Genomic DNA, 25,802 nt, shown 5'->3' with positions numbered 1-25,802 from the left:
CTTGACCTCGTGATCTGCCCACCTTGGCCTCCCAAAGTGCTGGGATTACAGGTATGAACCAGCGTGCCTGGCCAATGTAGGCATTTTTAAGCATCAAATATAGTTATCTCAGTATCTACTGTGTTATACAACATCGTCCCCTTTCAATAAAAAAATCTAAGTACCTTACCCCAAAACAAGAAGGAACACAGTCTTGAAGCCACAAAGCAATCATACGCATCAGACTCTGATATGACTCAGATGTTTGAGCTGTCAGGCAGGGAGTTTAAAATAACTGATGAGTATGTTAAAGGCTCTAATGGAAAAGGTAGACAACATGCAAGGTCAGACAGAGAATTTCAGCAAAGAGACAGCAATTACATAAAAAAATTCAAATGAAAATGCAAGACATAAAAAAAAACACAGTAAAAGAAATCAAGAATGCCTTTGAAGGGCTCACCAGTAGACCCTATGGAGATAAGGAAAGATTTGGTTAACATAAAGATAGGCCACTAGATATGACCCAAACTGCAATGCAAGGAGATGAGAAAGAAAGAACAGGAGAGAAAGCATATCTTCATGGAAGAACAGAACTGTGGACAATATCATATTTTCAAACATATTTGTAACTAGAATCCCTGAAACAAAAGAGACAAAGAGCAGAACAAATATTTGAAAAAATAATGGCTGAGAGTATTCCAAATGTAGTGATAGATACCAAACCACAGAACAAAAAAGCTAAGAAAACACCAACCAGGATAAATATTAAAAACAGAACAAAATACCTAGACATATTAGATTTAAACTGTTGAAAACCAAAAATAAAGAGAAACTCTTGAAGGTAGCTAGAGGGAAAAAAGCAGATTTTCCATCTGAAACCACTCAAGCAAGAAGACATTGGAGTGAAATCTACAAAGTGTTAAATGAAAAAACTGTCACTTGGCATAAAGACAGCTTCAAACAAAATAAAAACTGAGAGAATTCATTGCCAGCAGATGCACTTCACAAGAAATGTTAGAAGTTATTCAGGCAAAAAAAAAAAATGATATGGGTCAAAAACTTGAATTCACACAAGGAAATGATAAGAACTGGAAATAAAATAAATGAAGGTAAAACATAGTCCTTTAAACCTTAATTGCTCTAAAACAGGAGTTGGCAAACTATTTTTGCAAAGGACCCAATAGTAAATATATTCTACGTTGGTGGACAACATAGTCTCTGTTGTAACTACACAAATGGGCTATTGCAACACAAAAGTCCTTGCTACTCTTAAGTCTGGAGGGACATGGAACTGTTATAACAACCGGGAGGGTATCTGTATTGAAAGGGACACAGCCAACCGGTCTTAGTTTGAGTTCCCCCAGGAAGTGAGCCTCAGGCTTTGAGGACAGCTAGTTTGTTTGGGAGACACAGGAAGACTAGTAGAAGAGTGAGGAAGTGATGTTAAGAAAAGGAAGGCAGATAATTAAGTTACTTTCATTAACTAGATACTAAATGAGCAACAGGAACCTCATAGAAGTTCAAAACCTAAGAGATCAATTAAATAATAATTTCTTGTTTTTCTGTTCCTGTAATTCATGGGACTGGCCATGTAAAATAAATAAAATCTGCAGACCCCTATGTGATCTGATGGTTAGTGTGGTAGTGAACCAGGGAATCTTGCTAAGTGTCAGAACGTGATAAGAAAGTAACCACAGAGCAGAAAAATATTCCTGGTGTTACCTTAAGGTATAAAGACAGAGCTTAAAATCGAGCACACATCTTATATCTATGTGAAGCAAATGAAAAAGATGAGCAGATATTAGCCTGTAAGGGAATACACCAAACTGTTAATAGTAGTTGTCTCTGGTTGGTGGGGACAAAAAGTGACTGTTTTCTCTGCATTTCTTTCTGACCCTTACTGAATCTACACTTGTCTTATTATAGGAAATAACAACGGCCCTTGTTTTCAGAACGTATTAAAAATGTTTTGTTTTAAAAGTATACTTCAAGGACACAGCCTCTGTAAGGTTCACATTTAATGGTAACATTCAAAAGTAAGAGAATCTGAAATCAGTTTGCTGTGGCTGGGCTGTCTACAGGATAGAGCCGGGTCATTAAGTTAGCTCTTCCCTTAGCCTGGATCCGCAGCTAAGTGGATCTAGGTGATGATGTGCAGTGAGGAGCAACCGTGTTAGAACACTGGCCCCTGAGGCACCTCAAAGGCAGACTTTAGGGTTTCTCTCTCTCTCCCTCTCTGTTTTAGACCAATAAAGAATGTTTATCTTTTAGCAAGAAAATGGTTCTTTACACAAACATCTTCAGATAGTAAAAATCACACAGCAATGAGAAATCCGTTGCTACACTGAGTTAGAAAACCAGTTTCACAGGACGTTTGAGTAAAGTAGCATAGGTCCCTTCCCCTGCAGTCTGTGCGTCTTAGCTGTGTGTGCAGAGCGCACTTCCTCTTGCCACCTCAGACCTCAGATTTTCTCTGTGATTAGAATACCCTGTATTCAGCCGCCTCTCTGGACAAGAACTTGCAGAATGCTCCTTCTGCTGCCGGGCATCCTGGTGGCCTCTCTGTGGATGCATGAGTTGCTTTACCCAAGGGACATCTCGCTCATTGGAAGGGAGGCACAGAAAATGTGGACATTTATTTATTTTTAATTTTTACTTTTATTTTAAGTTCAGGGGTACACGTGCAGGTTTGTTATATAGGTAAACTTGTGTCATGGGGTTTGTTGTACAGATTATTTTGTCACCCAGGTACTAAACCTGGTACCCATTCATTATTTTTCCTGATCCTCTCCCTCCTCCCACCCTCCACCCTCTGATAGGCCCCAGTATGTGTTGTTCCCCTCTATGTGTCCATGTGCTCTCATCATTCAGCTCCCATTTATAAGTGAGAACATGTGATATTTGGTTTCCTGCTCCTGTGTTAGTTTGCTAAGGATAATGGCCTCCAGTTCCAACAAGGTCCCTGTAAAGGACATGATTTTGTTCTTTTTATGGCTGCATAGTATTGCATGGTATCCCCATCAATCCCATTACTGGGTATATACCCAAAAGAATATAAATCATTCTGTTACAAAGACACATGCATGTGTGTGTTCATTGCAGCGCTATTCACAATAGCAGATATGAATCAACCTAAGTGTGGACATTTAAATCACACTATTTTCAGGTGGAACAAAGCCACATGGTCATTCAAGCTAAGCTGACAAATTCCACCATTACCTTGAGCTCTTCAGGAAGAAAATGTAAACTTCACACCCAAGCTTTCCCTTAATAGAGAACAAACATACTATCTTAATCAACATCAACATTTCATATTGAAAAATTTCAAAATTTTTGGTTTTTCTTTCAGATACAAGCAGAGAAAATCTCATAACACAACTTGTAACATCTGTCACGAAGAAAAAAGGAAATACAGCATTTTTTGAATGCCAGGTAAAATCCAGTACCTTTAAGAAGAATGTATGTATACACTGGTACCACCAGAAGCCAGACCGGTCTCTAAAGCGAATTCTGTATATCTCCTCAAATGAAAATGTTGTCCATGAACAAGGTGTTAGTGAGGAAAGATATGAAGCAAGGAAATGGCAAAGGGACTGGTCCTCCAGCCTGAGAATACACCGAGTTGCTGAGCAGGACGCAGGGATATATTACTGTGCCTGCTGGGACACACTCTATCAAAATGCTCCACTGTAACTGAACAAAAACACCTCCCATGCCCGCTGCACCTGTGCAAACACACACCTCTCCTTTTCTACCTCCTAGAGCCCACACCCGCTGCACTTGAGCAAACACACACCTCTTCTTTTCTACCTCCTAGAGGCACCTGGCTGCTGGCCACAGAGCGCTTTTCTCTGGTGCATGTGTCCTGAGCAAAGTCTGAGCAGGAGCCCAAGGGCCCAACCTCTGATGCTTCTTTCAGTGAGAAACTTTATCATCCGGCCTCACCCCTCTGGAGCCTGGGCTGGCTTTTGGGCTGGTTTATTGACTTTGAATGAATGAAAGAGTGCGGGAAAATACAAGGCCTTTTGAGTGACGTAGACCTGAGTTTCAAATTCCTGCTGGGCCACTTACTGACAGTGTGATCTAGGAAAGTTCTTAATGCCTTTTCATTCTGTTTATCCAGCTTCAGGTGGGGCTAACATTAGTCACCTCATAGAGTTGCTGAGGTCTAAATGAGCCTCCATATATGAAAGCTTCTGACATAGTGCTCAACAAATCACTTCCTTTGTGTCCTTTCCCTTATGACTAAATTGCTGAGCTATCTCAGCTAAAATAGCGATGCTTAGAAACGTAAAAACAGGCCAGGCACGGTGGCTCACACCTGTAATCCCAGGTGTGAGGATTGGAGGCCAGGGTGGAAGGATCGCTTGAGGCCGGGAGTTTGAGACCAGTTCAGGCAACATAGTGAGACCCTATCTCTAAAATCATACAAAAATTAGCTGAATGTGGAAGTAGTCACTTGTAGCCCTAGCTGTTTGGAAGGCTAATGTGGGAGGATCTCTTGAGGCCAGGAATTCGAGGCTGCAGTGAGCTACGATGATGCCACTGCATTCCAGCCTGGGTGACAGAGCTAGACCCTGTCTCTAAATAAGTAAATAAATAAAAATAACATCTAATATTGTCCTCCAAACAACAGTAAATTATAACTTTAATTCTGAAAAACTAAAAATTATGCATGGGAAAAGAGTGGAGGGTAATAAACCAAAAAGATTTTTTTCCTCCAAAATTTTGCTTCAGTCACAATAGAGCATAATGTCACAGTGTCTAAAGCAATAACTACATGAATTTTTCATATTTATCACACTGTGAAGTTTGGGGACACTTCTAATCTATAAAATGTACATAGTGCTGCAAGAGGTTGTGAAATTATAATATCACTTGTTACTATACACAGTGCTTATACTTTTCCTCCAATACTCATGATAATGCATAGCTACCCACAACTCTGACAAAATATGGCCAAAACGGGAGTGGAGAAAGTAACACTTTACTCCAAAACAATAGGAGGGAATTACTCCAAAGGGGATGTTAACATTGACTTATTATAACATAAATGTTTTCATGAGATCTTCTTGGATTTGATAGTTTCTTTACACCAGAACATGACAAATACCACTGCAACAGATCTCCCTGTGAAGGACTTTCATTGGTTCTAAAACAAACCTTTCCCTCCCTATCACAGAGCAACAGCTGCCACTACATCTTCAGTCCTAATCTATGCTCCCTTGTAGCATCTACTCTGACTAGCCACTGGCAATGTCAACCTCATGGGTTTTTCTTGTCTTTGGCTTGGGTTTTAGGTTGACTTCACTCCTTTCTTGTCCTTTGTGTCCACAGTTGACTGTTTTCAGTGCCTCTCATTTCTCTTCCTTGCTTTTCAGATGGAGACACCAAAATGAGGATATCTCAGGATCAACTCTCCTCCACAGGCAGACAAGACAGAACAGTGCACAAAAGGTGCAAGCTGTCTGGGGTTCCCCTCGAGAACACCATTGTGCACTGGTATCAACAACAAGAGGGGAGCCCCTGAGACGAATCCTTTATGGCTCGGCCAAAAATTACAAGCAAGACAGGCCCAATCCCCGCTTGGAGGCAGATGATAAACATGATGGTGTCTTTTACCTGATCATTAACAATGTTGCCAAGTCGGATGAAGCCACTTACTACTGTGCCTGCTGGGATCTCATAATGTCACAGAGTCAGAAGGGACCTATAAGAAAATCTTCCTATGACCACCCCCTGACTGCTTTCATATTCCTGCAACCACAACAGACTCCTTAATGCTCTTGTTCATTGGTTCACAGGCTGTTTGAACAGGGAGTGCCCTTGGAACATATTTAGCCCAATGTCCCCACTTCAAATGAGGAAGCTGGGGGCACAGAGACAGCAAGTGACTTGTCTCAAGCTAATTTAACCACCGAGGTAGGGCCACATTCTTGCATTTCAGATTCTCAGTCCAGTGCCTCTTCCTGCCTCTCTCGTGGTCTGTGTTGAACTTCTTTCAGCAAAATCACATTTCTTTCAAAAGGGAACTGTGACAACTATGCGTCGTCTTCCTCAGTGGTACCCCTCAGCCATAGTCAAGTCTGATATAGGCCAAACGTGACTACCACACTGCTCAGAAGGGGACAAATGTCAGCAGGGATGGACTTCACACTCCATCTACCCATGTTGTCTTCCCATAGCTATTTACTGCCCTTTGTTTCTACAGCTTCCTAACTGTTCTGAAATCCCTTACTAATCAGAGCAGTTTCCCTGGTATGCCCATCACACATATGGGCATGTGGGACATAGAGATTAGCTTTTTTTTCTGACTAGATTAGTAAATTCTTATAATAGAAGGACCTGCTGAACCAAGGCTGGAATTTCCTACTCTTCACTCTGAAACCTGGAACCAATCCCAACTGGCTGGCCACACACTTGGTTCAAATTTGGTAGTCCTGGCCTGCTTTCTGCCTTCTTAGAGTGACCTAGGACTTGTTCATGTCCAAGGCCTTACCAGCCACACCTAGAAAATAGCAAGAACAATAGTAGCAACCGTATCTATACCATTACATTTAGCTCAGTACCTCTCTTTTTGGATGTCTGACAAGTAGCCAAAAAAATTATTGATTCCAATTCCACTCCCTTCCCCCAATCTCCAAGCATGTATTATTTTCCTCCCCAGACTTTCCTATTGCAGTAAATGGCAACAGTATATTGTATCATCTGATGGAATGGCAAGGGTGTTTTCTCAAGCAGATAGTGCTTTGTTGACTTCTGTGTTTTTTGTTTCTCCTAGTAATGAGAGAAGAGTGCAGAGACCCAACTATTACTGAGTTTCCTGTGATATGAGATCTGAAGGGAGGTTACAGGAGCTCTTGAAGCTATGGTTTCACCTGCCAGAAAGACACCCACAAACCAGGCCCAACCCTGTGTGGTCCAATCTGAGACTGGAGTAGGCTGTCTCAACAGAGCCCCCGACCGAAACACTACAGACCCAATGCAGGGAACTCCCAGTCTTCTCTCTAACTTACTGCAGGTTTAGAAACTCTTTGTGTTCCCCCTGACATGTGCAGGGCAATAGGCCAGCCATGACGTCAATGATTGTCATTCTGAAGTGCATGGCCCAAATGGCCCCATGGATGTATAATCTCCTGGTGTCACTGAAAGACAAATAAAAAGAAAGTAAATTGTGAGATATAATTTGATATTCAGATTCAACTAGCCCCGCTCCTCACAGATTATTTTGCTAGGTGTTGGCACTGACTACTCAATGCTTTTTAGGATATGCAAATCAACCATTTCATCTGCTTTTTATTTCGTTTAATATGTTCTGTGATTCCTAGAAAGCAATACCCAGCATCCTCTATACGGCCATTTGAGATACAGATTCTCTATATTATACAGACCTGGACTATACCTGGGAACTGCGTTCCTTCCACACATATCTCTCCAACTGTGAAGTAATTGATGAACAGGGTTTGGGATCTGGAAAACTTGAAATGAAATCCTGGCTCAGTTTGAACTCCCTAATTCTGTTTCCTCACATGACTTTTAATGGTAATAACCATTTATAGGGTAAAGCAGAAAGAGATAAATGCATAGTTAGTGCCTGACTCATGGTAGACACTATATTTATGAGTTTTCTTCTCTTTCACTATCAGAAAGCACAGGCCCATGGATTGTCATCCTGGAGCAGGGGGAAGGTAAGTGAAAAGGAGATTTGGGGCTTAGAGTAGAATATTAATTTCTCAAGACATTCTTCCAGACACGAGTCTTTTATGCAAACATTTCTTGTTTGCCAAAAAGAAACAAGTGTTTCACCAGGCATGTTTGCCTGTGGGAGCAGTATCAGTTGAAAAGTATCTATAAATCTACAATATGCATAGTGGCATGTTAAGTACCCCAAGTGCAAAAGAAACCCTAAAAGACTAAATCTTCAGGTTAAGAATGAAGACAGGTGGCACAATTGCTAAAAGGGAGAATCTGATTGAAAGTGCAGTGACCCGGCCTCTCCCAAACACTGCCCTGGTATTTTTAGAAACAAGTGAAGATCCATTGGACTATATTGTAACATATCTGATATTATCTAAGTGATGACATATGTGAAATCAAATTATGCTAATTTATGAAAGTTAGCGGTCCACAGATTGTCAGTATGTGATTTTTTTATCTCTTGTACATGTCAGATAATGTGTTTATTTTGCTTCAGAGGGTGGTCTGTCTCAGAAGTGTCTTAACTTACTGCTGTACCTGATTTAATTAAGATCCGTTACAATTTCTGGAAGATAAACCAATGTGAAAAAAATGTGCAAATTATTATTTTGGTTCATGTTGGCAACCAAACCCTGAGATGAAATGTGAGATATATTTTCGTATCTTTTGATGGTCTAACAAATTTGGTTGAAGCTGTTCTCTATGAAAATTATTATCATCAGACTTGAAAAAGTGATGCAAAACTTCAAGCAATGCAGTATCAACTTGTGCTTTACCTCACTTGACTTACTTGTTATTTATATATTTGTTCATTCATAACCCATCTTCTTGGAAGCAGGATTTAAGTTGCCTCAGTTTGTTAACTCAAGACATGACAAATGTGGCGGGGAGGATGTGTGTGTTCCAAAACATAGGGTTAGAGGCAAAACTGCTTATCTTTATACACATTCATTTGGGTTTCATTTTACGCCTTTAGTAAAACTGAACATCATGGTCTTCACATAGTTCTTTTTTTTGTAAACTTAATAAAATATGTTATAATTCATTACTTACTTTTTACATTGTATTACTTAAATCTTTCATGGCTGTTGAAATGTAGACAGCTTCTAAGACTTCTGATACTTCCCCACATGGTCCTGGAATAAGGAAAAGCAGAGGACAAAGAGGGATTGAATGGGCATCATCCCATCTATGACAGGTGCAAAGGGTAATTGACAGTACGAAGTAATAATAACTTATTATTTTCAGATAAAAAGACACAGAAATAAGATCTTTCCATTCTACCTTATGAAGTGAAGTCTCTCTGTCTGAATTATTACATAAATGATAAGAGAAAATTAATCAGTTTTTAGCCCCTACTGTGTCCCATGCTCGATTATAAATATCGTACAAAAGTCCTGGGAAATAGGTCTAATTCTCTCCATTTAAAAGATGAGGAAACCCAGGCTCTGAGAAGTGTATGTGCCCAAGGGCACATCGCCAGGAGTGGAAGAACTGGAATCTGAACCTGGGTTTTCCAATTTTAAAGTGTCTTTTTCTTCATTCCCAACTTCCTGAGATAATAATTTATTTCATAAGAATCTTTTAAAATCTCGAGTAAACTTGTTAATGTTTATTGCGCCAGCCACTCTGTCCATCTCCACCATCACTGCAACAATTCAGGTCCTGGTTGCCTCTTATTGGCTTATGGCGACCACCTATAAAACCATCTGCTTCACCCAAATTGCTGTCCTGGGGAGCGCCCCTTCCTTTCTGCTTGCACATTTAACTTTCTCAAGTGGAAATGTGATCATGTCACTTTCCTCTCTAAATTTTGTAGCAAGTCCTCATTGTCTATTCTTTCAAAAACATTTATTTGAAAATACTATAAAAATAGAAAATTTTCCACATGCTTACTTCTTAAAAATTAATGTGTTAAGTTTCTCCTACCCCATTTCCATCCCATGCCCCTTTACTCAATGGATACAATAAATCTCCAATATGTTCCTTCTGGCCACGTGTTGCTTTGTAATTTTAATTTTAATCTATTTGGACCCTGTGTTATCTGGGATGAGGTAGAGTGGTATTTTTATTTTCTAAGGTAATTATTTTCCTAATGACCGTTTCCAAACAATCCATCATTTCCTTTCAATTTAAAAATGCTGCAGCGTGTTTTAAATATGCACACATATTTGACACATTTTCTGGAGAATTTCTGTTTTATTTGTCTGTTTCATTATTCTTACATCATTATCATATTATCTCAGTAGCTTTGTGATAAAAATTCAGATCTACTATGCCAAATGTCTATTCACTGTACCATTTTTCAGAAAATCTTTTTCAATCATCTCATATTTATTCATCCCTATAGAATTTAAAATCAACTTATCTAGCCCAACATTAAACCTCACACCCTAGAACAACAACAACATGTCGTAGTAATTCTGACTGGAATTGCTGGAAATTTATAGATGAATTTAGGATGTATTGGCCTCTTTATAATAGAAGCTTTTTATTCATCAATGTATGTTTCTCCATTTATTTAGGTTTTATTTTATGCCCTCAGGAAAACTAAACACTGTGTTCTTCATATCATTCTCATTTTTTTTGGTAAATTTAATAAAAGATTTTATAATTCATTACTTTTCCACATTTTATTAGTTAAATCCTTCATGGCTCTTGAAATATTGACAGCTGCTAAGACTTGTGATGCTTCCCCTCATGGTCCTGAAATAAGGAAGGCCAGAGGACAAGAAGAGATTGAGCCGGCGTCATTCCATCTATCACAGGTGTAAAGGGTCATTGACAGCGCCACATAATAATTTTGAATTTTCTATTAAGAAGAAACCCTTTCCAAACATAATTTTCACCCAGCCCCATTGTCCTCTCCATTGAATTGGGGGCTGTGAGCTGCTGTGTATGGACAGGTGCCCTCTGTGACCTCATTCATATCTTCCTGAATGAGGACTCAGGGGACTTAGGCTGGAGCAGGGTGGATCTGGAGTGGACATGGAGGTTGTCAAGGCTTGTCCTCCTCAGCCCTTGCAAGTGAACACCTCATCTGTACTCAGGAGATCACACAGCTGACCCCGGCTTAAGATGGCAGACTTTTCAACATATTAGATAACTGGATCTGTTTTTTTTGGTCATGCCTCAGTATAATTAAAGAATGTATTATTTCATGGGAGATAGAATTCTACAAATTTCTTCTATTATTCCAGGAGAAATAATAAGTCATTGCAGAACACATTTTTTCATTTGGCATTGCCTTGGTAAAGCATCATGTTGCCAAATGATAAAAGTGGCTTTTTGAAAGTGGAGACCTTTGTTCAAATTTCTCAAGTATATCTGCGTTGACACATTTGCATTTTCAGTTACTAAAGAGCTTCCTCCTTTCAGAAGTATCTTCCCAAATTGCTAGCAGAGAGGCCCTGGTGTTTGTGGGAACAGAAGGGCTTTTCCTTTGATGTAATCTCAAAGCAGTTTCAACACAATTGAACCCCTGTAAAAAAAAAAAAAAAAAAGACAATTCTCTGAATACTTTTCCTGGTAATTTAGAAAAGCAGTGGGTTGACCCATTAAACCTGCTGTTTTCTCTTCCCGCTTTTTTTTTTTCCCATTTCCCTTTTCTGTTGGTGCTTTTCAAGAATTACTGCCTTGGAAGAAAACAGGCAATTTATGAGGAAAAATTACAAACTATCACATGTCACAAAACCTATATTCAAGGACTTCCAAAAAAGCCAGAAGATGAAATTGCTAGTTCAAAGTTGTTGGATTGCTAGTGGTGTCCCGAGGATCAGAAGGCTGAGATTTTTGTAGAAGCTTCGACCAGTGTGATACCACTGGTTGGTTCAAGATATTTGCTGAAGGGACTAAGCTCATAGTAACTTCACCTGGTAAGTAACTTTTCTTTCTGTTTTTATTCCAGTAATGAAAAACTGATAGATGATTTTTAGAAAACAATGATCAACCTTATCTGAATATGTCACATTCCTGGCCTCAGTATACGAACAGCAATTTTGCAGGTTAGCTGAATATGGAAACAAAATGATTTTGTATATGATATCTTCCCTTCGCTGTCTGTAAGCGGATTAAAATTCTACTTTAAGAATACACACACACACACACACACACACACACACACACACAAAAGATAGACTCTGGCAAGAAATTAAAATGTTTTGAGGCCCATGTCTATACACCATTAGTGTAAGTCCTTGGTCCAAGTTACTCTTTTGTTGGTCTTTTAAGTGAGAGACATAAAAATGGAGTTTTATTAATTACTTCTTCTCTGTATTTTGAGATATAACATAGTGCTCCCTTCTTCTGCTAGCCTGCCAAACCCATGTTATTGATTTTGATCTCATCCTGAGAAATAGTATAGAAAAAAATTACTTCTTATAGTAAATTACTATAGAAGGTCAATACATCCCACTTATTAGTGTTCTAGTTTCTTTGAGGGAGGCTGAAGTCAGTCAAAATTTATGCACCTGGGACTCTTGTTATATCACCTGGAAATGGCCCGGTTTAATAGAATTTGTAAGTTCAACCAGCCATGTCAGCTCCAAGGTCAATGAAAAGAGTCTTCATCATTTTACATCTTCATTTGTTCATTCATCCTCTCAGCAAATATTTATCAAAAACAGTTTTTGTTCTGGATGCTAGAGATAAAAGGGCAAAGAAGACACAGTCTCAACACTCAAAAGCTGCCAGTCTGGCAGATAAGTATTCTAGATTCTGGCTTGGTTGGGCCCTGTCCACGTTCTTTGGCCTGTGGCTGCCGGAGAAGCAGAAGGTCTTGGGTTCATGAGCTCATTTTCTTTCTTAATTTGTGTAGCAGTTATTGCTTATAATATCTATGTATTGCGTTTGGTGGGAGGATTTGATAAAATGACCCAATATTGTCCTTTTAAGGAGAAAATTAATATTAGTAAAGTTTATTGAGAGCCAGACACCATGCTAAATAGTTTCAATGCTTTATCTCCTTCCTCATCAGACCTATGCAGGAGATCCTCTTAGTCCCATTTCACAGATGAGGAAACTGAGGCCTACAGAAGATCAGTTACTTTCTTAAAGTCACATGACTAGTCACTGTGGCAAAGTCTGGGATCTATCTAAGCTTGTCTACTCCAAAGTGCCTGGTCTGGACCCTTATGTGATATTTAGAAATATTAAGTCATATTTTTATACTTTGAATATTTCCTCTTCTGTAGCTTGACCCTATGAATGGACTCTTTAGTTGACTATTTTTCTAGTAACAACTCCCAATTTGTATTACTATTTGTGTATTAATACAATTCTTCTACTTCTAATTATGGCACTGAAATGACCTCTCTCTCCTCCAAAAAGTCATATGGGATATGCATTTATTAAATACTCAAAATATAATTTTTAGGGTATTTCTGTAGAATGAGTCATTTTGACGTCATTCCACTCAGCTGTCTTTCTGTATTGGCATCAGATTTGCTAGATATGTTGAAACTGATGTAGGAGCTATCGCAGCTATGCTATATTGCAGTGCTAAGTCGCATAACTCAGAGCTGCCTCAGATTCTCTGTTGCGTAGCACACGATTAAATTCAATGAAACTGTATAGATATTTTCAAGTCAAAAGTAGCAGTCTTTCAGCAATGAATCATCATTAAGAATTCATATTTTCTAACAACGCATCTGGTATTCTATCAGTGAGAACTGGATTCTAAAAAGAAGTTACTTTCTTTATTTTTATTTTTTATTTTTTGAGATGGAGTCTCACTCTGTCGCCCAGCTGGAATGCAGTGGCATCATCTCTGCTCACTGCAACCTCCGCTTCCCAGGTTCAAGAGATTCTTCTGCTTCGGCCTCCTGAGTAGCTAGGATTACAGGCTCCTGCCACTATGCCCAACTAATGTTTTTTTTTTTTTTTTTTTTTTTTTGTATTTTTAGTAGAGATGGGGTTTCACTATGTTGGCCAGGCTGGTTTTCAACTCCTGAGCTCAAGTGATCTGCCTGCCTCAGCCTCCCAAAGTGCTAGGATTACAGGGATGAGCCACTGTGCCTGGCCAAAAAGAAGTTATTTTAGAATCAATCTAGATACCCATCCCTCCATACATATGAATCCCAAAATACCTATAAATCATATTGAATATCTATTTATTAAATGTCAAGCATAAGAATCCTATTATTGTCTCTCTTTGAAAATTAAGGAAATATTAACTCTAAATTACACTTAAGACAAAGTGTATATAAGAAAACTTTTTAGGGAAGATTTAGAAGATTCAGGCAAAATCATGAGAAAAGGTAAAATCAGACTCTCTAATGTATGGGATACAAGGAGAGAATGTACATAACCCAAAGTGCCCCGGCAGGGTGAAGTCAGTTCTTAAATTCCTGATTACATTCAGATCCAGTGTGATTTTGTTTGACCTTTGTCTTGACTTAACGTCAGCAGGGCCAATTTTTATGTATTTATGTAAATATTGAAAAAAATGTTGGCACAATTTTAAGACAAACACAAAGGGAGATTCTTATAAAGGCTTCTCAGGTGGTGGGCAAGAGTTGGGCAAGAAAATCAAGGTATTTGGTCCCGGAACAAAGCTTATCATTACAGGTAAGTTTTCTTTAAATTTTGCAATGTAAAGAAGGGGTGGGAGGTTGGCAGGCAGGAGCTGGCTCAGAATTCTAGGATTCCCTCCTGGTTTGGTCACTAATCATGGTGAAATCTCCAGAGAGGTCAGGTGACTTGGTTCATGCCTTAGGAGTCAGAACTTTTTCTGCCCTAGCATGGGAGACATTACTAAGGACCTTAGACCAACTGCAAATCTCTAAAGGATGGAGGCCTTATGTTCCATTGGTAACTCTCTGTTGAAAGTTTTGTGAACAAGTTTAGTTTTGAGATTTTATTTCTTCAGTTCTAAAAATAACCAATGGAAAAAAGTAAAAAAAAAAAAAGTAAAATCAGCTACCCTCCTTATTTGGTCACCAAAAGATGAAATATTTGATAATTTGACCAAAGAATGATTAATATCAAATGTTAAAATATTTCTTGGTGTGACCATATTTAGAAGTGACATAAGCTGCATTTACTGTTATTTAAATCGGTCCAATGAGTTTGTTTATTATTTGTTAGCTTAAGTTTAAAGATGTAATTTTGCCTGGATGAGAGAAAACATCTCATAAAGATACTCTCAGTCTGTTAGATCCACTGAAATGAAAGTTTTCAGAGAATTTTCACAAAGTTGATAAAGCATCGGAAAAAATGAAAGCAGTTTTACATTTTTAATTCCTTAGTGGTTGAGATCGTATGATAAAATAAACTTATAAGTTCAAAAGTGACCTTCCGATTCTCTTTTATCCAATTGACTTAATGAGAATTGTAGCAATCAAATTCATAATTTGTAATTTTCTGAGAAGTGATTTTTCAGGAAAGTGCGGTGCAGGAAAAGGTATGGACTTTGTTTCTCGACTCCTGGAGCTAGCACTTTCTATGTAACTCCCTTTTAGGAAGTGTATTTTGATTTGCCAGTTGTTCAAATTATAAAAATGCTGGTTCATTATAGAAAAATTGGAAAACACAAAAATAAACAAAAAATTATAATTTGATATTGACCCTCATCACATTATCATTTTGTTATATTTTTATTTAAACATTTTTCTCTGCTTTTTGTTTGTTTGTTTTACAAAGTTGGAATCATACTAGATACACAATAATAGATCTGGCTTTTTCACTTCACACTACTTCATAAACATTCTTTTCAAATGTCCTTAATATTTTTCAATACCAGAACAAAGTTGAAACTTCTGTTTTCACGTTGATCTGTACAAAGAAGATAATGGAGATTATTTATCTAAAGTGGATGTTATAAAGATTAAATGAAATTAAATATGGAAATTACCTACCAGAATGCCTGGCACTTGGTAGGTGATAGAAATATTATTTCCTCTTCTAGAATTTAAGTTACTACCCATGAAAAGTCTTTATACACTCAGGAATACAGATAAATGTATCAACTCCCATCTATTCAGCAGCTCACTTCAGAACAAATATCACTATTTGTAAAATGCTTTCTATGTCTAAAAGACTAATTGTACCTGCTTCTAAAAGTAATTAGAATGTTTTACATATTATCTCAAATATGATCTACCTGAATACAAGGTGATTTTTCATTTTCAAGAGAAAATTTATATGTTTAAGAAAATATGTATTTTCCCCTCCCCCAACTTGAAAATGTAAATTTATAGGGCTACAGGTAAAACAGTCAAATGTCTACCTATAATATTTAATTACTTACCTGGTTCATACTTTCGAAGTTAAAAATTATATCAATATCAATATCAGTTGAGAAATATTGCCTTTGTTGCCCTTATATTTCATTACAACTTTTGTTTTGATGCTTCACATGCATGTAAAGCATCTATCTCAGAGCAACTTTCTAAGGCATCTCAGGTCAAAGCGTCCACTTTGGAATCCTCTTATGATGGTGTCTCTGAATATTTTATTCTAAGACACAATTATTCACTCACAAAATAAAAGGATATATTTTTTTCCGATTTATTCTGTCACTCTACAGTTGTATGAAGTAAAAACTACAGAGACATTAGCTCCAAGTAATAATGACCAAATCCATGATAAATTTCTTTGCCTTTTTTTTTCCTTTTACCAGTGCTATCCCCAAACTAGCATTCATTGAGTTCATTTCATGTTGATATCTCCTCCAGTTAGTCCTTCTGGATCAAAGCAGAGTATTAGAAGAACATTTTTTAATATGAGAAGTTACACAAAGACTGTACCATACATAAGGCACCTCCCCATGTTGTGAGAGAAAATTTTGGAGAAAAAAAGCTTCATTTTAAGTTCTGGCACTTTCTATCTAAATTTAGTATGTAGGTGTCCCTATCACAGAGCTAGGATTTGCACACATATTCTCCATTCCTTGTGTCTTATTTGAGCTTGACCTTACAAAACAATCAACTCCTGGGGGCAAAAGAGAAACATGCTAAATGCACAAATTCTTTGTTATTTATTTAAGCTATCTCTTTCCAAAATCTATTTGAGAAGACCTAAATTAAAATACACAAACACAGTCAGACCATTAAATATACACAGATGATCTAAAGCCCTAAGTAAAGGAGAAGGAAAAAGGCCTGTGATTACCTAGCGAGGAGCACAGTTTAAAATTTTATGCTCAAAAGAAGGAGAAAAAGGTAGGGGAATACATACATCTTACTAATTGATAAAAAGAAGCACACCAAATTTTCAAATATCATATTTTTTTCTATTACTAAATTGGAGAAAGACTTCAATGCATGAGTCCTTTAGAAGGAAATGGAAGAGTGGGCATTGTCTTCAACTTCCATTTTGGAAAATGAAAGGAATGGTCATGAAAAACCCACTGCATATTACCACTGCGTCAGTGCTATGGGCATCCTGACATTTAATGAAATGCACAGATGGTGATGCTCAGCAGACATGGTCAGGCAGATAACATGTCGTGATCTAAAGTGACAACAGAGAGATGGATTTGAGGACCAGGCCTCTTGCCTTTTCTCTACCCATTCTGCCTTGAAGGGTAAAGCCAGGTGTTTCAAGCTGGACTTTGGCATGAACTAGACAGAAGTCAGTTTGAGGCTGAAGTTTCTGGTGAAACTTGGAAGGCAAATAAGTTGTGCTGCTGATTAGGAAAAGGCTCACTTGTTTTGAAAAACACAAGTGAAGAATTTCCATACACTGACACTGACTGCATATATTAGACTTTAGCCAATATTCCCTTTGATTTTCCTAACACGGCAGGCAAGGCAAAGGATAATCTATTAAAGATTGGGCGTGTGGAAGTCGTGTTTCTTGTGATGATGGGGACGATGGCTTTGAGAATCCCAGAGCAAAGTGGAATGCAAACAGAGGAACTGAGAAATTATTCTTCCTGCTTAATTGCTATGGATTTAACTGCCACTCCAAAATGCTGAATTTTTTTTAGTAAGGGCAATGCTTGGTCCTATAGGGTTAAAATGTCATGTCAAGGCACACAATCATAGCAAACAGATTGCTAATCATAACAATGACATCATCATCATCATAATCTCTTATATTTCCACAGCATTTATTTTTGAGGCAGGGTCTTCCCCTGTTGCCCAGGCAGGAGTGCAGTGGTGTGATCAAGTCTCACTGCAGCCTTGAACTCCTAGGCTCAAGTGACCCTCCTGCCTCAGCTTCTCGAGTAGCTGGGCCTACAGTCGTGCACATCATGCTCAGCTAATGCTTTTTTTATTTTTAGTAAATATGGGGTCTCACTAGGTACTGTGTTGCCTAGGCTGGCCTCAAAATTCTGAGTTCAAGCAATCCTCCCACCTCAGCCTCCCAAAGTGCTGGGATTATAGGCACGAGCCACTGCACTGGGACCTATAACATTTTAATCAAATTGCTTTTTTATGTCTTGTTTCATTTTGGTCTCACTTCAGTGCTGGTAGTGATGTTGGACTGATTTTGAAACATCACTGTTTTTAGATAAATAAAACACCAAAAGCTTTAAGTTATTTGATTTGTGGAGCAACAGAACTTGTTATGAGCAAAATGAACCAGGACTGGAACCCTGGTCTTTTGAGAATCCCAGATCACCAGAATTTGAAGAACTCAGGGAAACTGAATTAGAGTTTTTGATATGGACTGAATCACTGTGGAATTATTATAAGAAACTCTTTGGCAGTGGAACAACACTTGTTGTCACAGGTAAGTATCGGAAGAATACAACATTTCCAAGGTAATAGAGGGAAGGCAGGCAATGATTAAACTGGAATAATGTAATAATGTTTAGAAAAAAGAGGAATTGGATGGAGATTTCATGTAGAAATCTTAGGAGAGACTTTAAAACAAATGCTCATACTAAAAGAGAACATAGATAACATTGCACAGATATCATAATAGGATTTGGCTTTGTGCATATAGGGACTTCCATAAAGGGCTCATATGTAATGTATGAAATGATCTCGTTAAAATGTTTGGCCCTGAGACCAAATGTATTATGACAGGTAAGTTGGTGATAGACTCTATAGAGTGGACACATATTCATCTCTGATGGTCAAAGAGATGTTGACTCTTGTTGTGAAAGAGCCTGGGTGTTGGAGTCAGGTCCACCTGGAACTCTGGCTCCACTGCTCACTGCTTAGTGAAATTGAGTGATTATTCTCTGGCCTCAGTTTTCTAATCCATAAAATGGGATAACAGTATGAATTCAGCAGGGTTGTATAAGAATTGCACAACATAGTGTGAATTAAGTACTTGGCACATTGTCCAACCCAAAATAGGTGCCCAACAAATATTCTCTGGATTCACATGTAAAGAGACAATGGGATCTACTATGGAGAGTTGTTCTCAGTCCATCAAATTTACAGAGCAGCAATTTTCCAGAAGATTCAGCTGTACTTCTAACTGCTCAAATGGAAGGTTATCTTAACATCAGCTCACACACAAAAATTGAACTTATGGATTCGTTTCTTGTTAGCAGACTTTTTAGTCATGTAGCAAAAACATTGTATTAAGATGTCTATTTTTTATTTTTGTTGTTCTATGTGCTTTACTTAATCCTTTATCTTAATTGATATAATTTCCAACACCAACATATTTGTCCTAAGATTTATAGCCAATTAGTTTAGGGTTCTGTTCATATGTCTCAGGAAAAAAAGGTTAAAATCTTACCGAAAATGGTCAAGTTATCAAATCAATTAAATCCAGTTGGAAACATCATAAATCTGAAATACATATTTAAACATAAAATGGCTATAACTATTTAGCTAATGAAAAAATAAGAAATAGAGAACTCTTAAATAAATATCCATATGTAGATTTAATATATCATACCGTCTATAAAAACTATAGTTGATATTTGGTAAATTTACAACGCTGCATTTTAATAAATTGCAAACAACTTAGGCAATTTAACTCAAATATACTATTTGATTATGCAAATAAATGTATATAAATGAATCCAACAATAAAACAAATTTTATTTATTATTTTAAATAAATAAAATATGTAAATTCTATTTGTTATTGAAGTAAGTAAGAATGTACCATACTTGACCATAAAAAACACTCTTAATATGTACATTTTAAAAGTAGTATTTTAAAAATCACGTGAGAGGATGATCCAGAATATCGGCCCTTACCATGTATAATCAAGTACGCTATTTAATGATTTGTTAACTATTACCTTGAGAAAGTTATGGAAGTTCCAGATTCATTTTGTCCTGAAAAGAATGAAACTTAAAGAATCTAGCCAAAGAAAGGGGACAAGAGGCAATGAATGCTGTGGTACCGTACAGAAAATGTCCAAGTTTATCATTTGATTTTTAATTTCTTTAGTACAATGAATTAGAAGTATTTCCATGAAGAGACACTAGTTCTTAGGATGAAAATTAGATTGGAAAATATATTGACTAGAGACTAAAATTATATAAATATAATGTGTAATTGAAAAATTACTCTTATATTTTATAACATGCTTTTAAAATTAGAAGCAAACTATATGGTGGAGAAATATACACGGTCTCACAAGTATAACAAGTAAAATACTATTTACACTAAAAATAAAGAGTATGAAATTAAGATGAGCACATTATGCCTAATTAAATTTATAGCATGCTCAAAAATTAATATTTCTGTACATGTTTACTAATTATGTATGAAAATCAGAAGCTTTGCTACACAGACAGAAATTATCAAGATTGTTTTCTTTTCTTTTCAAATGAGAAATTTAATTCTTATTTTCTTAAGAAATTGTTCAATTATTAAACTCACTTCAAACCAGCCAAAGCATTGGAGTTTCAATTGGAAATCAAAATAGAAAGAATTGTAACATTTATAATTTCAGTTATTAGATTAAAAATACATGTATAACCCATTAACATTCCAGATTCAAGTGATATGCCTTTGTAAACATATGATGCTTTGTTATGTATCTTGACCCTATGCCTATGAAGCTCTGAAATCATGACTTAATAGCCAATTGCATACACATTTTATTCAGCAGGCTAAGACAAAGAGAATAATGGAGATTTAAAACAGTTAAATAACATATTAGGACAGATACAAATTCTGGGAGAGACATAAAGAGTCAAAATATAGATACACTGATTTACATAGACCTTCTCATTAATGGGGTAAATTTATATAAAAACCAGTATAAAAAATACACCCCTGGTGCATTCTTAGTCATTCTTAAACTTCAAATGAAATTCCAAAATAAAATGTGCTTTTGGTGAATATTTTCTAAAGCAAAACAAAATTTTGATAAGTGCATTACTGGAGAAGATTAACACAAGAGTATTTCTGAAAATAATCAAGAAAAAATTTAAATAAGAGTTTTGGAAAGTTGCCATTTTGTTTCTAAATTCAAGAGATGGTGAATAATCTGGAGGTACAGCTGTAAATACTGCTGCATCCCAAAACTTGGAGGGTGCAGATGTGAAATTGAGATGTTATATAAAGTTAGATATTAACTAGGGGGACTGCTCATGGTATACACATTGAAGCTACACGGTCAACTTGATAGACAGTATGTACATGCAGAAGTAGATTCTCTTTAAAACAAGTGACTATGTATGTTAAAAATAAAAGTGAACAAAATGGCTAGGCATGGTGGCTCACACCTATAATCCCAGGATTTGGGAGGCTGAGGCAGGCAGATCACTTGAGCGCAGGAGTTTTAAACCAGCCTGGTCAATATGGTGAAACATGTCCCTAGAAAAAAAATATTAGCCAGGCATGGTGATGCATACCTGTAGTCCCAGCTACTTGGGAGGCTGAGGTGGGAGGATCACTTGAGCCTGGGAAGTCGAGACTGCAGTGAGCTATGATCTTGCCGCTGCATTCCAACCTGGACAATGGAGCCGGACCCAGTCTCAAAAAAAAAAAAAAAAAAAATCTGACATTGAGTCATATGGGAAATAAGATAAATAACAAGATAAATATGGTGCATCGCAGAATCAGTTAAATGAAGAGTGGGAGTACACAAAATTGCAAAACATGAGAATGTGTCTTATTTGGCCAAAGAACATAAGTTACAAAGGATGGAAAAGGGAAGTGGGAAAAGGACCAAAGAGTCTCATCTGTAGAGAGATCATTAAGGTTTTCTGACCTTCCACTTTCCCCTGCCATCCACCTTGAAAACATGCTTCACTATGGTGAAACAAAAGAGATTAAAAAATAAAATAAATATGCTCATGAACTTTGGCAGCCCTGGTAGGAGGCAGTTAAAAATCATACTCATCACAGCATGTGCAGAATAAACAAAGGCCATGTTTCCATCCAGCATCTGACATTTGAGAGCTGTGACTTTTGGCAAGTTATTTAATGTCTTGATTCTCTTTTCAACGTCTGTAAAATAAACACAATAATAAGTACCGTGCAGCCTATCCTGGATGAAAGGCCGCAGTGGACACCAGCTCAATGGCATCTTCTCTTTTTATGGTTATATACTAGGCCACTCCAAACCGTGCAATGTGTGTGTTTCTCTAATGATTCTTTTAAACTCATATTTCATTTCTCCCCATAGATAAACACCTTGATGCAGATGTTTCCCCCAAGCCCACTATTTTTCTTCCTTCAATTGCTGAAACAAAGCTCCAGAAGGCTGGAACATACCTTTGTCTTCTTGAGAAATTTTTCCCTGATGTTATTAAGATACATTGGCAAGAAAAGAAGAGCAACACGATTCTGCGATCCCAGGAGGGGAACACCATGAAGACTAACAACACATACATGAAATTTAGCTGGTTAATGGTGCCAGAAAAAACACTGGACAAAGAACACAGATGTATCGTCAGACATGAGAATAATAAAAACGGAGTTGATCAAGAAATTATCTTTCCTCCAATAAAGACAGGTATGTGTTTACACATATCATCTGTCAGAACACTTCTTTGAAAGTGAATGCTGCATTTTTTCCTTTCAGTATTAATGAAAAACAAACATAAATCTTTCTTAAATATTGTTACATTTAATGGTAGCATAAATGCCCTGCTACTTTTCTATAGAATTAAAATGGTATAGGTTTTGGAGAAAACAAAATTGAAAAAGTTACTGAAGGTTTCTCAGCCTCAGCTCCATTATCCAAAATAAGAAAGTCACGTGCTGGTTTTTAGGGTTGTTAGATGGATTAAAGAAACAACATACACAGAAGCATCTAGCAACGTGACACGTGGTAAACGCTCAAAAAGTGTTCTCCCTTCTTTTGATGACTTCACTTGATCGGGAAATAACATATATATGTCTTTCAGGAATGTTCTGCCCAAGCAGGAGAGTCACTCACCTCAATCTTGCTACCCACAAAGTTTAACCTAAAAACAACGGGTTCATTGTTGACAAAATGATGTTTATCTGTTGTTGACAGAATGATGTTTATCTAAAAACAGTTCCAATTTTCTATTTCCTTTGCTGAGACACAAAGGGGAGGCAAATGTGCAAAGCTTAAGGGTAGTCTTACCACTGTGCTTAAGTGTTCTGATTTTTCTAGTGATCAGGGCAAAATAAAAAGTATAGTAAGTTCCAAGGCAGTGAATATTATACAGGAGAGAAGTTACAGTTTTATAATGTGTTTTCCTTTACACTAAATTCTAAAAGTAAAAAGTCTTTTTTTTTTTTTTGACGGAGTTTCACTCTTGTTGCCCAAGCAGGTGTGCTATGGTATGATCTCAGCTGACTGCAACCTCCACCTCCCGGGTTCAAGTGATTCTCTTACTTCAGCCTCCCGACTGGCTGGGATTGCAGGCGCCTGCCACCACACCTGGCTAATTTTTGTGTTTTTAGTAGAGATGGGGTTTCACCATGTTGGCCAGGCTGGTCTCAAATTCCTGACCTCAAGTGATCCATCCACCTCGGCCTCCAAGTGCTGGGATTATGGGCGTCAGCCACTGTGCCCGGCCTAAAAGTAAAATGTCTTTCATGAGCTTCCCAAGGCAGCTACGTTAAGGAGGACACTTCTCTTAATGTCATTCTACAGTAGATTTCTAATGCTCTTTCTTGGAAGTTTGTTTTTCTGAGAAAAGCTAAAAATATAACATGGAAGTGATCATATTATATAATCAATGAAGTGCTTTTCAAGGAGATAAAACTAATCTGGTCCACACTTGCAACCAACCTTGATTGAGAGAGAGAGAGAGAACTCAGGATACACTTGAAGATTTCATTATGGGGAACAGTTACTTTATTCTTTTTACCTCAATCAATGCATGGAAATAAGTGATAGTCATTTTCATTTATCTTTTAATAAATGAAGTCACCATGAGGAAAATAAAAAGACATTGAAAACCCATTAAAGATAGCCCTTAAAGATATTTGGACATGTAGACTTGATAACTAACGTTTGCATTCGTGAGACTTACCCAAAACCCATACCTCAAGTCCAAGTTTTTAGAATTCATGAAATAAAGATCTCAGAGAGTGCATAAAATTGCACACCAGAATCATATCCGTATAGACAAGAACACATCTACTAGAAAAATAATAAACCAACACACCAATGCAACTCTGTTTTCTTCTGTTTTAAAATATGTTGTCTTTGTATGCATGTTTGCTGCTGCTTCTTTTTTTTTTCTTTTTAAACATCACGGACAAATTCAACTCTCACCTCAGTTTTATTGAGAGAACTGTCAATGTGACTTGGCCTCTGTCTTTCTAGTCCCAGAAAGAATTGCACTGAAATGCTGAGCTCCTGTAATAAAAAAGACCATTTGCTGAGAGTAATTAACATACTGAAAGAGATTTTCTTAGAGTACGCAATGGTGACATTATATTGCCTCTTTATAAATTACTTTCTATCTATTTCTGTGGATTATTCCTACAAAGTACTTTTCATATGTCCAATTTCTTTTCTTCCCCTACAACTACTGTCTGAATACTGGCTCTGCTATTCGCTGATATGACTCTCGGCAAGTTGCCTGCACTTTTTAAACTTTATTTCCTCATTCAGAACATGGGGCCATACATAATACAACTCACTTCAGTGTTATTGGGGAATTAAACAAAAAAAGCATGGGAAGCATTTAACATAGTGCCTGACACAAAAATGAGCACTCAGTAGATGTTAGCTTTTATTGATATTGTTGTTGTTATATCCAGAAACACTATACCTCCAGAAAATCATGGGTACTTGCTTGGGACGTTGGGGATATGCATGATTTGGAAAGGAATGACTGCTCTTTACTGCTTAGATGAGAAATTTTTCTAAGCCAGACTCCTTCAAACATGTAAGATTCTGTTGTGGATTCAAGGACTGAAAGAATTCTTGGCCGAGTGTGGTGGCTTATCCCTGTAATCCCAGCATTTTGTGAGGACAAGGCAGGAAGATTGCTTGAGTCCAGGAGTTTGAAACCAGCCTGCGCAACATGGCGAAACCCTGTCTCTACAAAAAATACAAACATTAGCTTGGAGTGAGTGCTGACATGTGCCTGTACTCCCAGCTACTCAGAAGCCTGAGATGGGAGGATCTCATGAGCCTGGGGAGTTTGAGGCTTCAGTGAGCCGTGATGACACCGTACTATACTCCACTCCAGCCTGGGTGACAGTGAGACCCTGCCTCAAAAAACAAACAAACAAACAAACAAACAAAACAAAATTAATCTTTTTGCTGATGTCATGTCAGCAGTGTGTGTTGAAGGCTGTAAAGTAGCCATTTGTTCAGTTTATTTTTCCATTGAACAAGTATTTATCAAAAACATACTTTGTGGCAGTCACTATGCTAGGAGCTATGAATACAGAAGGAAAAGTAAATGCTCTTGGATACTACACTCCAGTTGTGATAAAAAAGAAAAAAATGTATTCTTCATGAACTTCAACATCTTGATGTGCAAAAACATAATACCTGAATTAGATCTACCTAATTACACAGAATTAGACCAATTGTTTCTGGAATTGTGGGCTCATATTTTTAATAACTGTCCTCCTGCCTCTCTGTCGACAGGTTTTATAAATATTCATTTAATTACACACACACACACGAACAATTGACTAGTACTTGCTCTCATTCTTCTAGATGTCATCACAATGGATCCCAAAGACAGTTGTTCAAAAGATGCAAATGGTAAGTTCTTGTGTTTTTTACTTCCTCCTGATCATTTTGTTTTGAACTTCTCTGGCTTGAAAAATCAGGGAATGGATTTTGCTAGGTTGGATGCTGCA

General features: G+C 37.3%; 1 protein-coding gene across 3 annotated transcripts in view; it reads left to right on the top strand.

Annotated features, from left to right (window-relative positions):
• Positions 1 to 25,802, top strand: part of LOC100969130 (T cell receptor gamma constant 1) — a 92,912-nt gene that overhangs the window by 62,992 nt on the left and 4,118 nt on the right. Inside the window, exons 4-6 of one of the 3 annotated variants that reach the window (XM_063606209.1) lie at positions 18,321 to 18,357; positions 22,180 to 22,509; positions 25,657 to 25,704. In XM_063606209.1, the coding sequence (XP_063462279.1) occupies positions 18,321 to 18,357; positions 22,180 to 22,509; positions 25,657 to 25,704 (415 nt within the window). Of the gene's footprint in view, positions 1 to 11,281; positions 11,553 to 14,190; positions 14,245 to 18,320; positions 18,358 to 22,179; positions 22,510 to 25,656; positions 25,705 to 25,802 lie in introns of those variants that run through there. The other 2 variants (XM_063606210.1, XM_055115862.2) reach the window with 2 other exon arrangements.

The sequence above is a fragment of the Pan paniscus genome, chromosome 6 (genome assembly GCF_029289425.2).
Source record: "Pan paniscus chromosome 6, NHGRI_mPanPan1-v2.0_pri, whole genome shotgun sequence".
NCBI lineage: Eukaryota > Metazoa > Chordata > Mammalia > Primates > Hominidae > Pan > Pan paniscus.
This window is presented reverse-complemented; position numbering and strand designations above follow the sequence as displayed.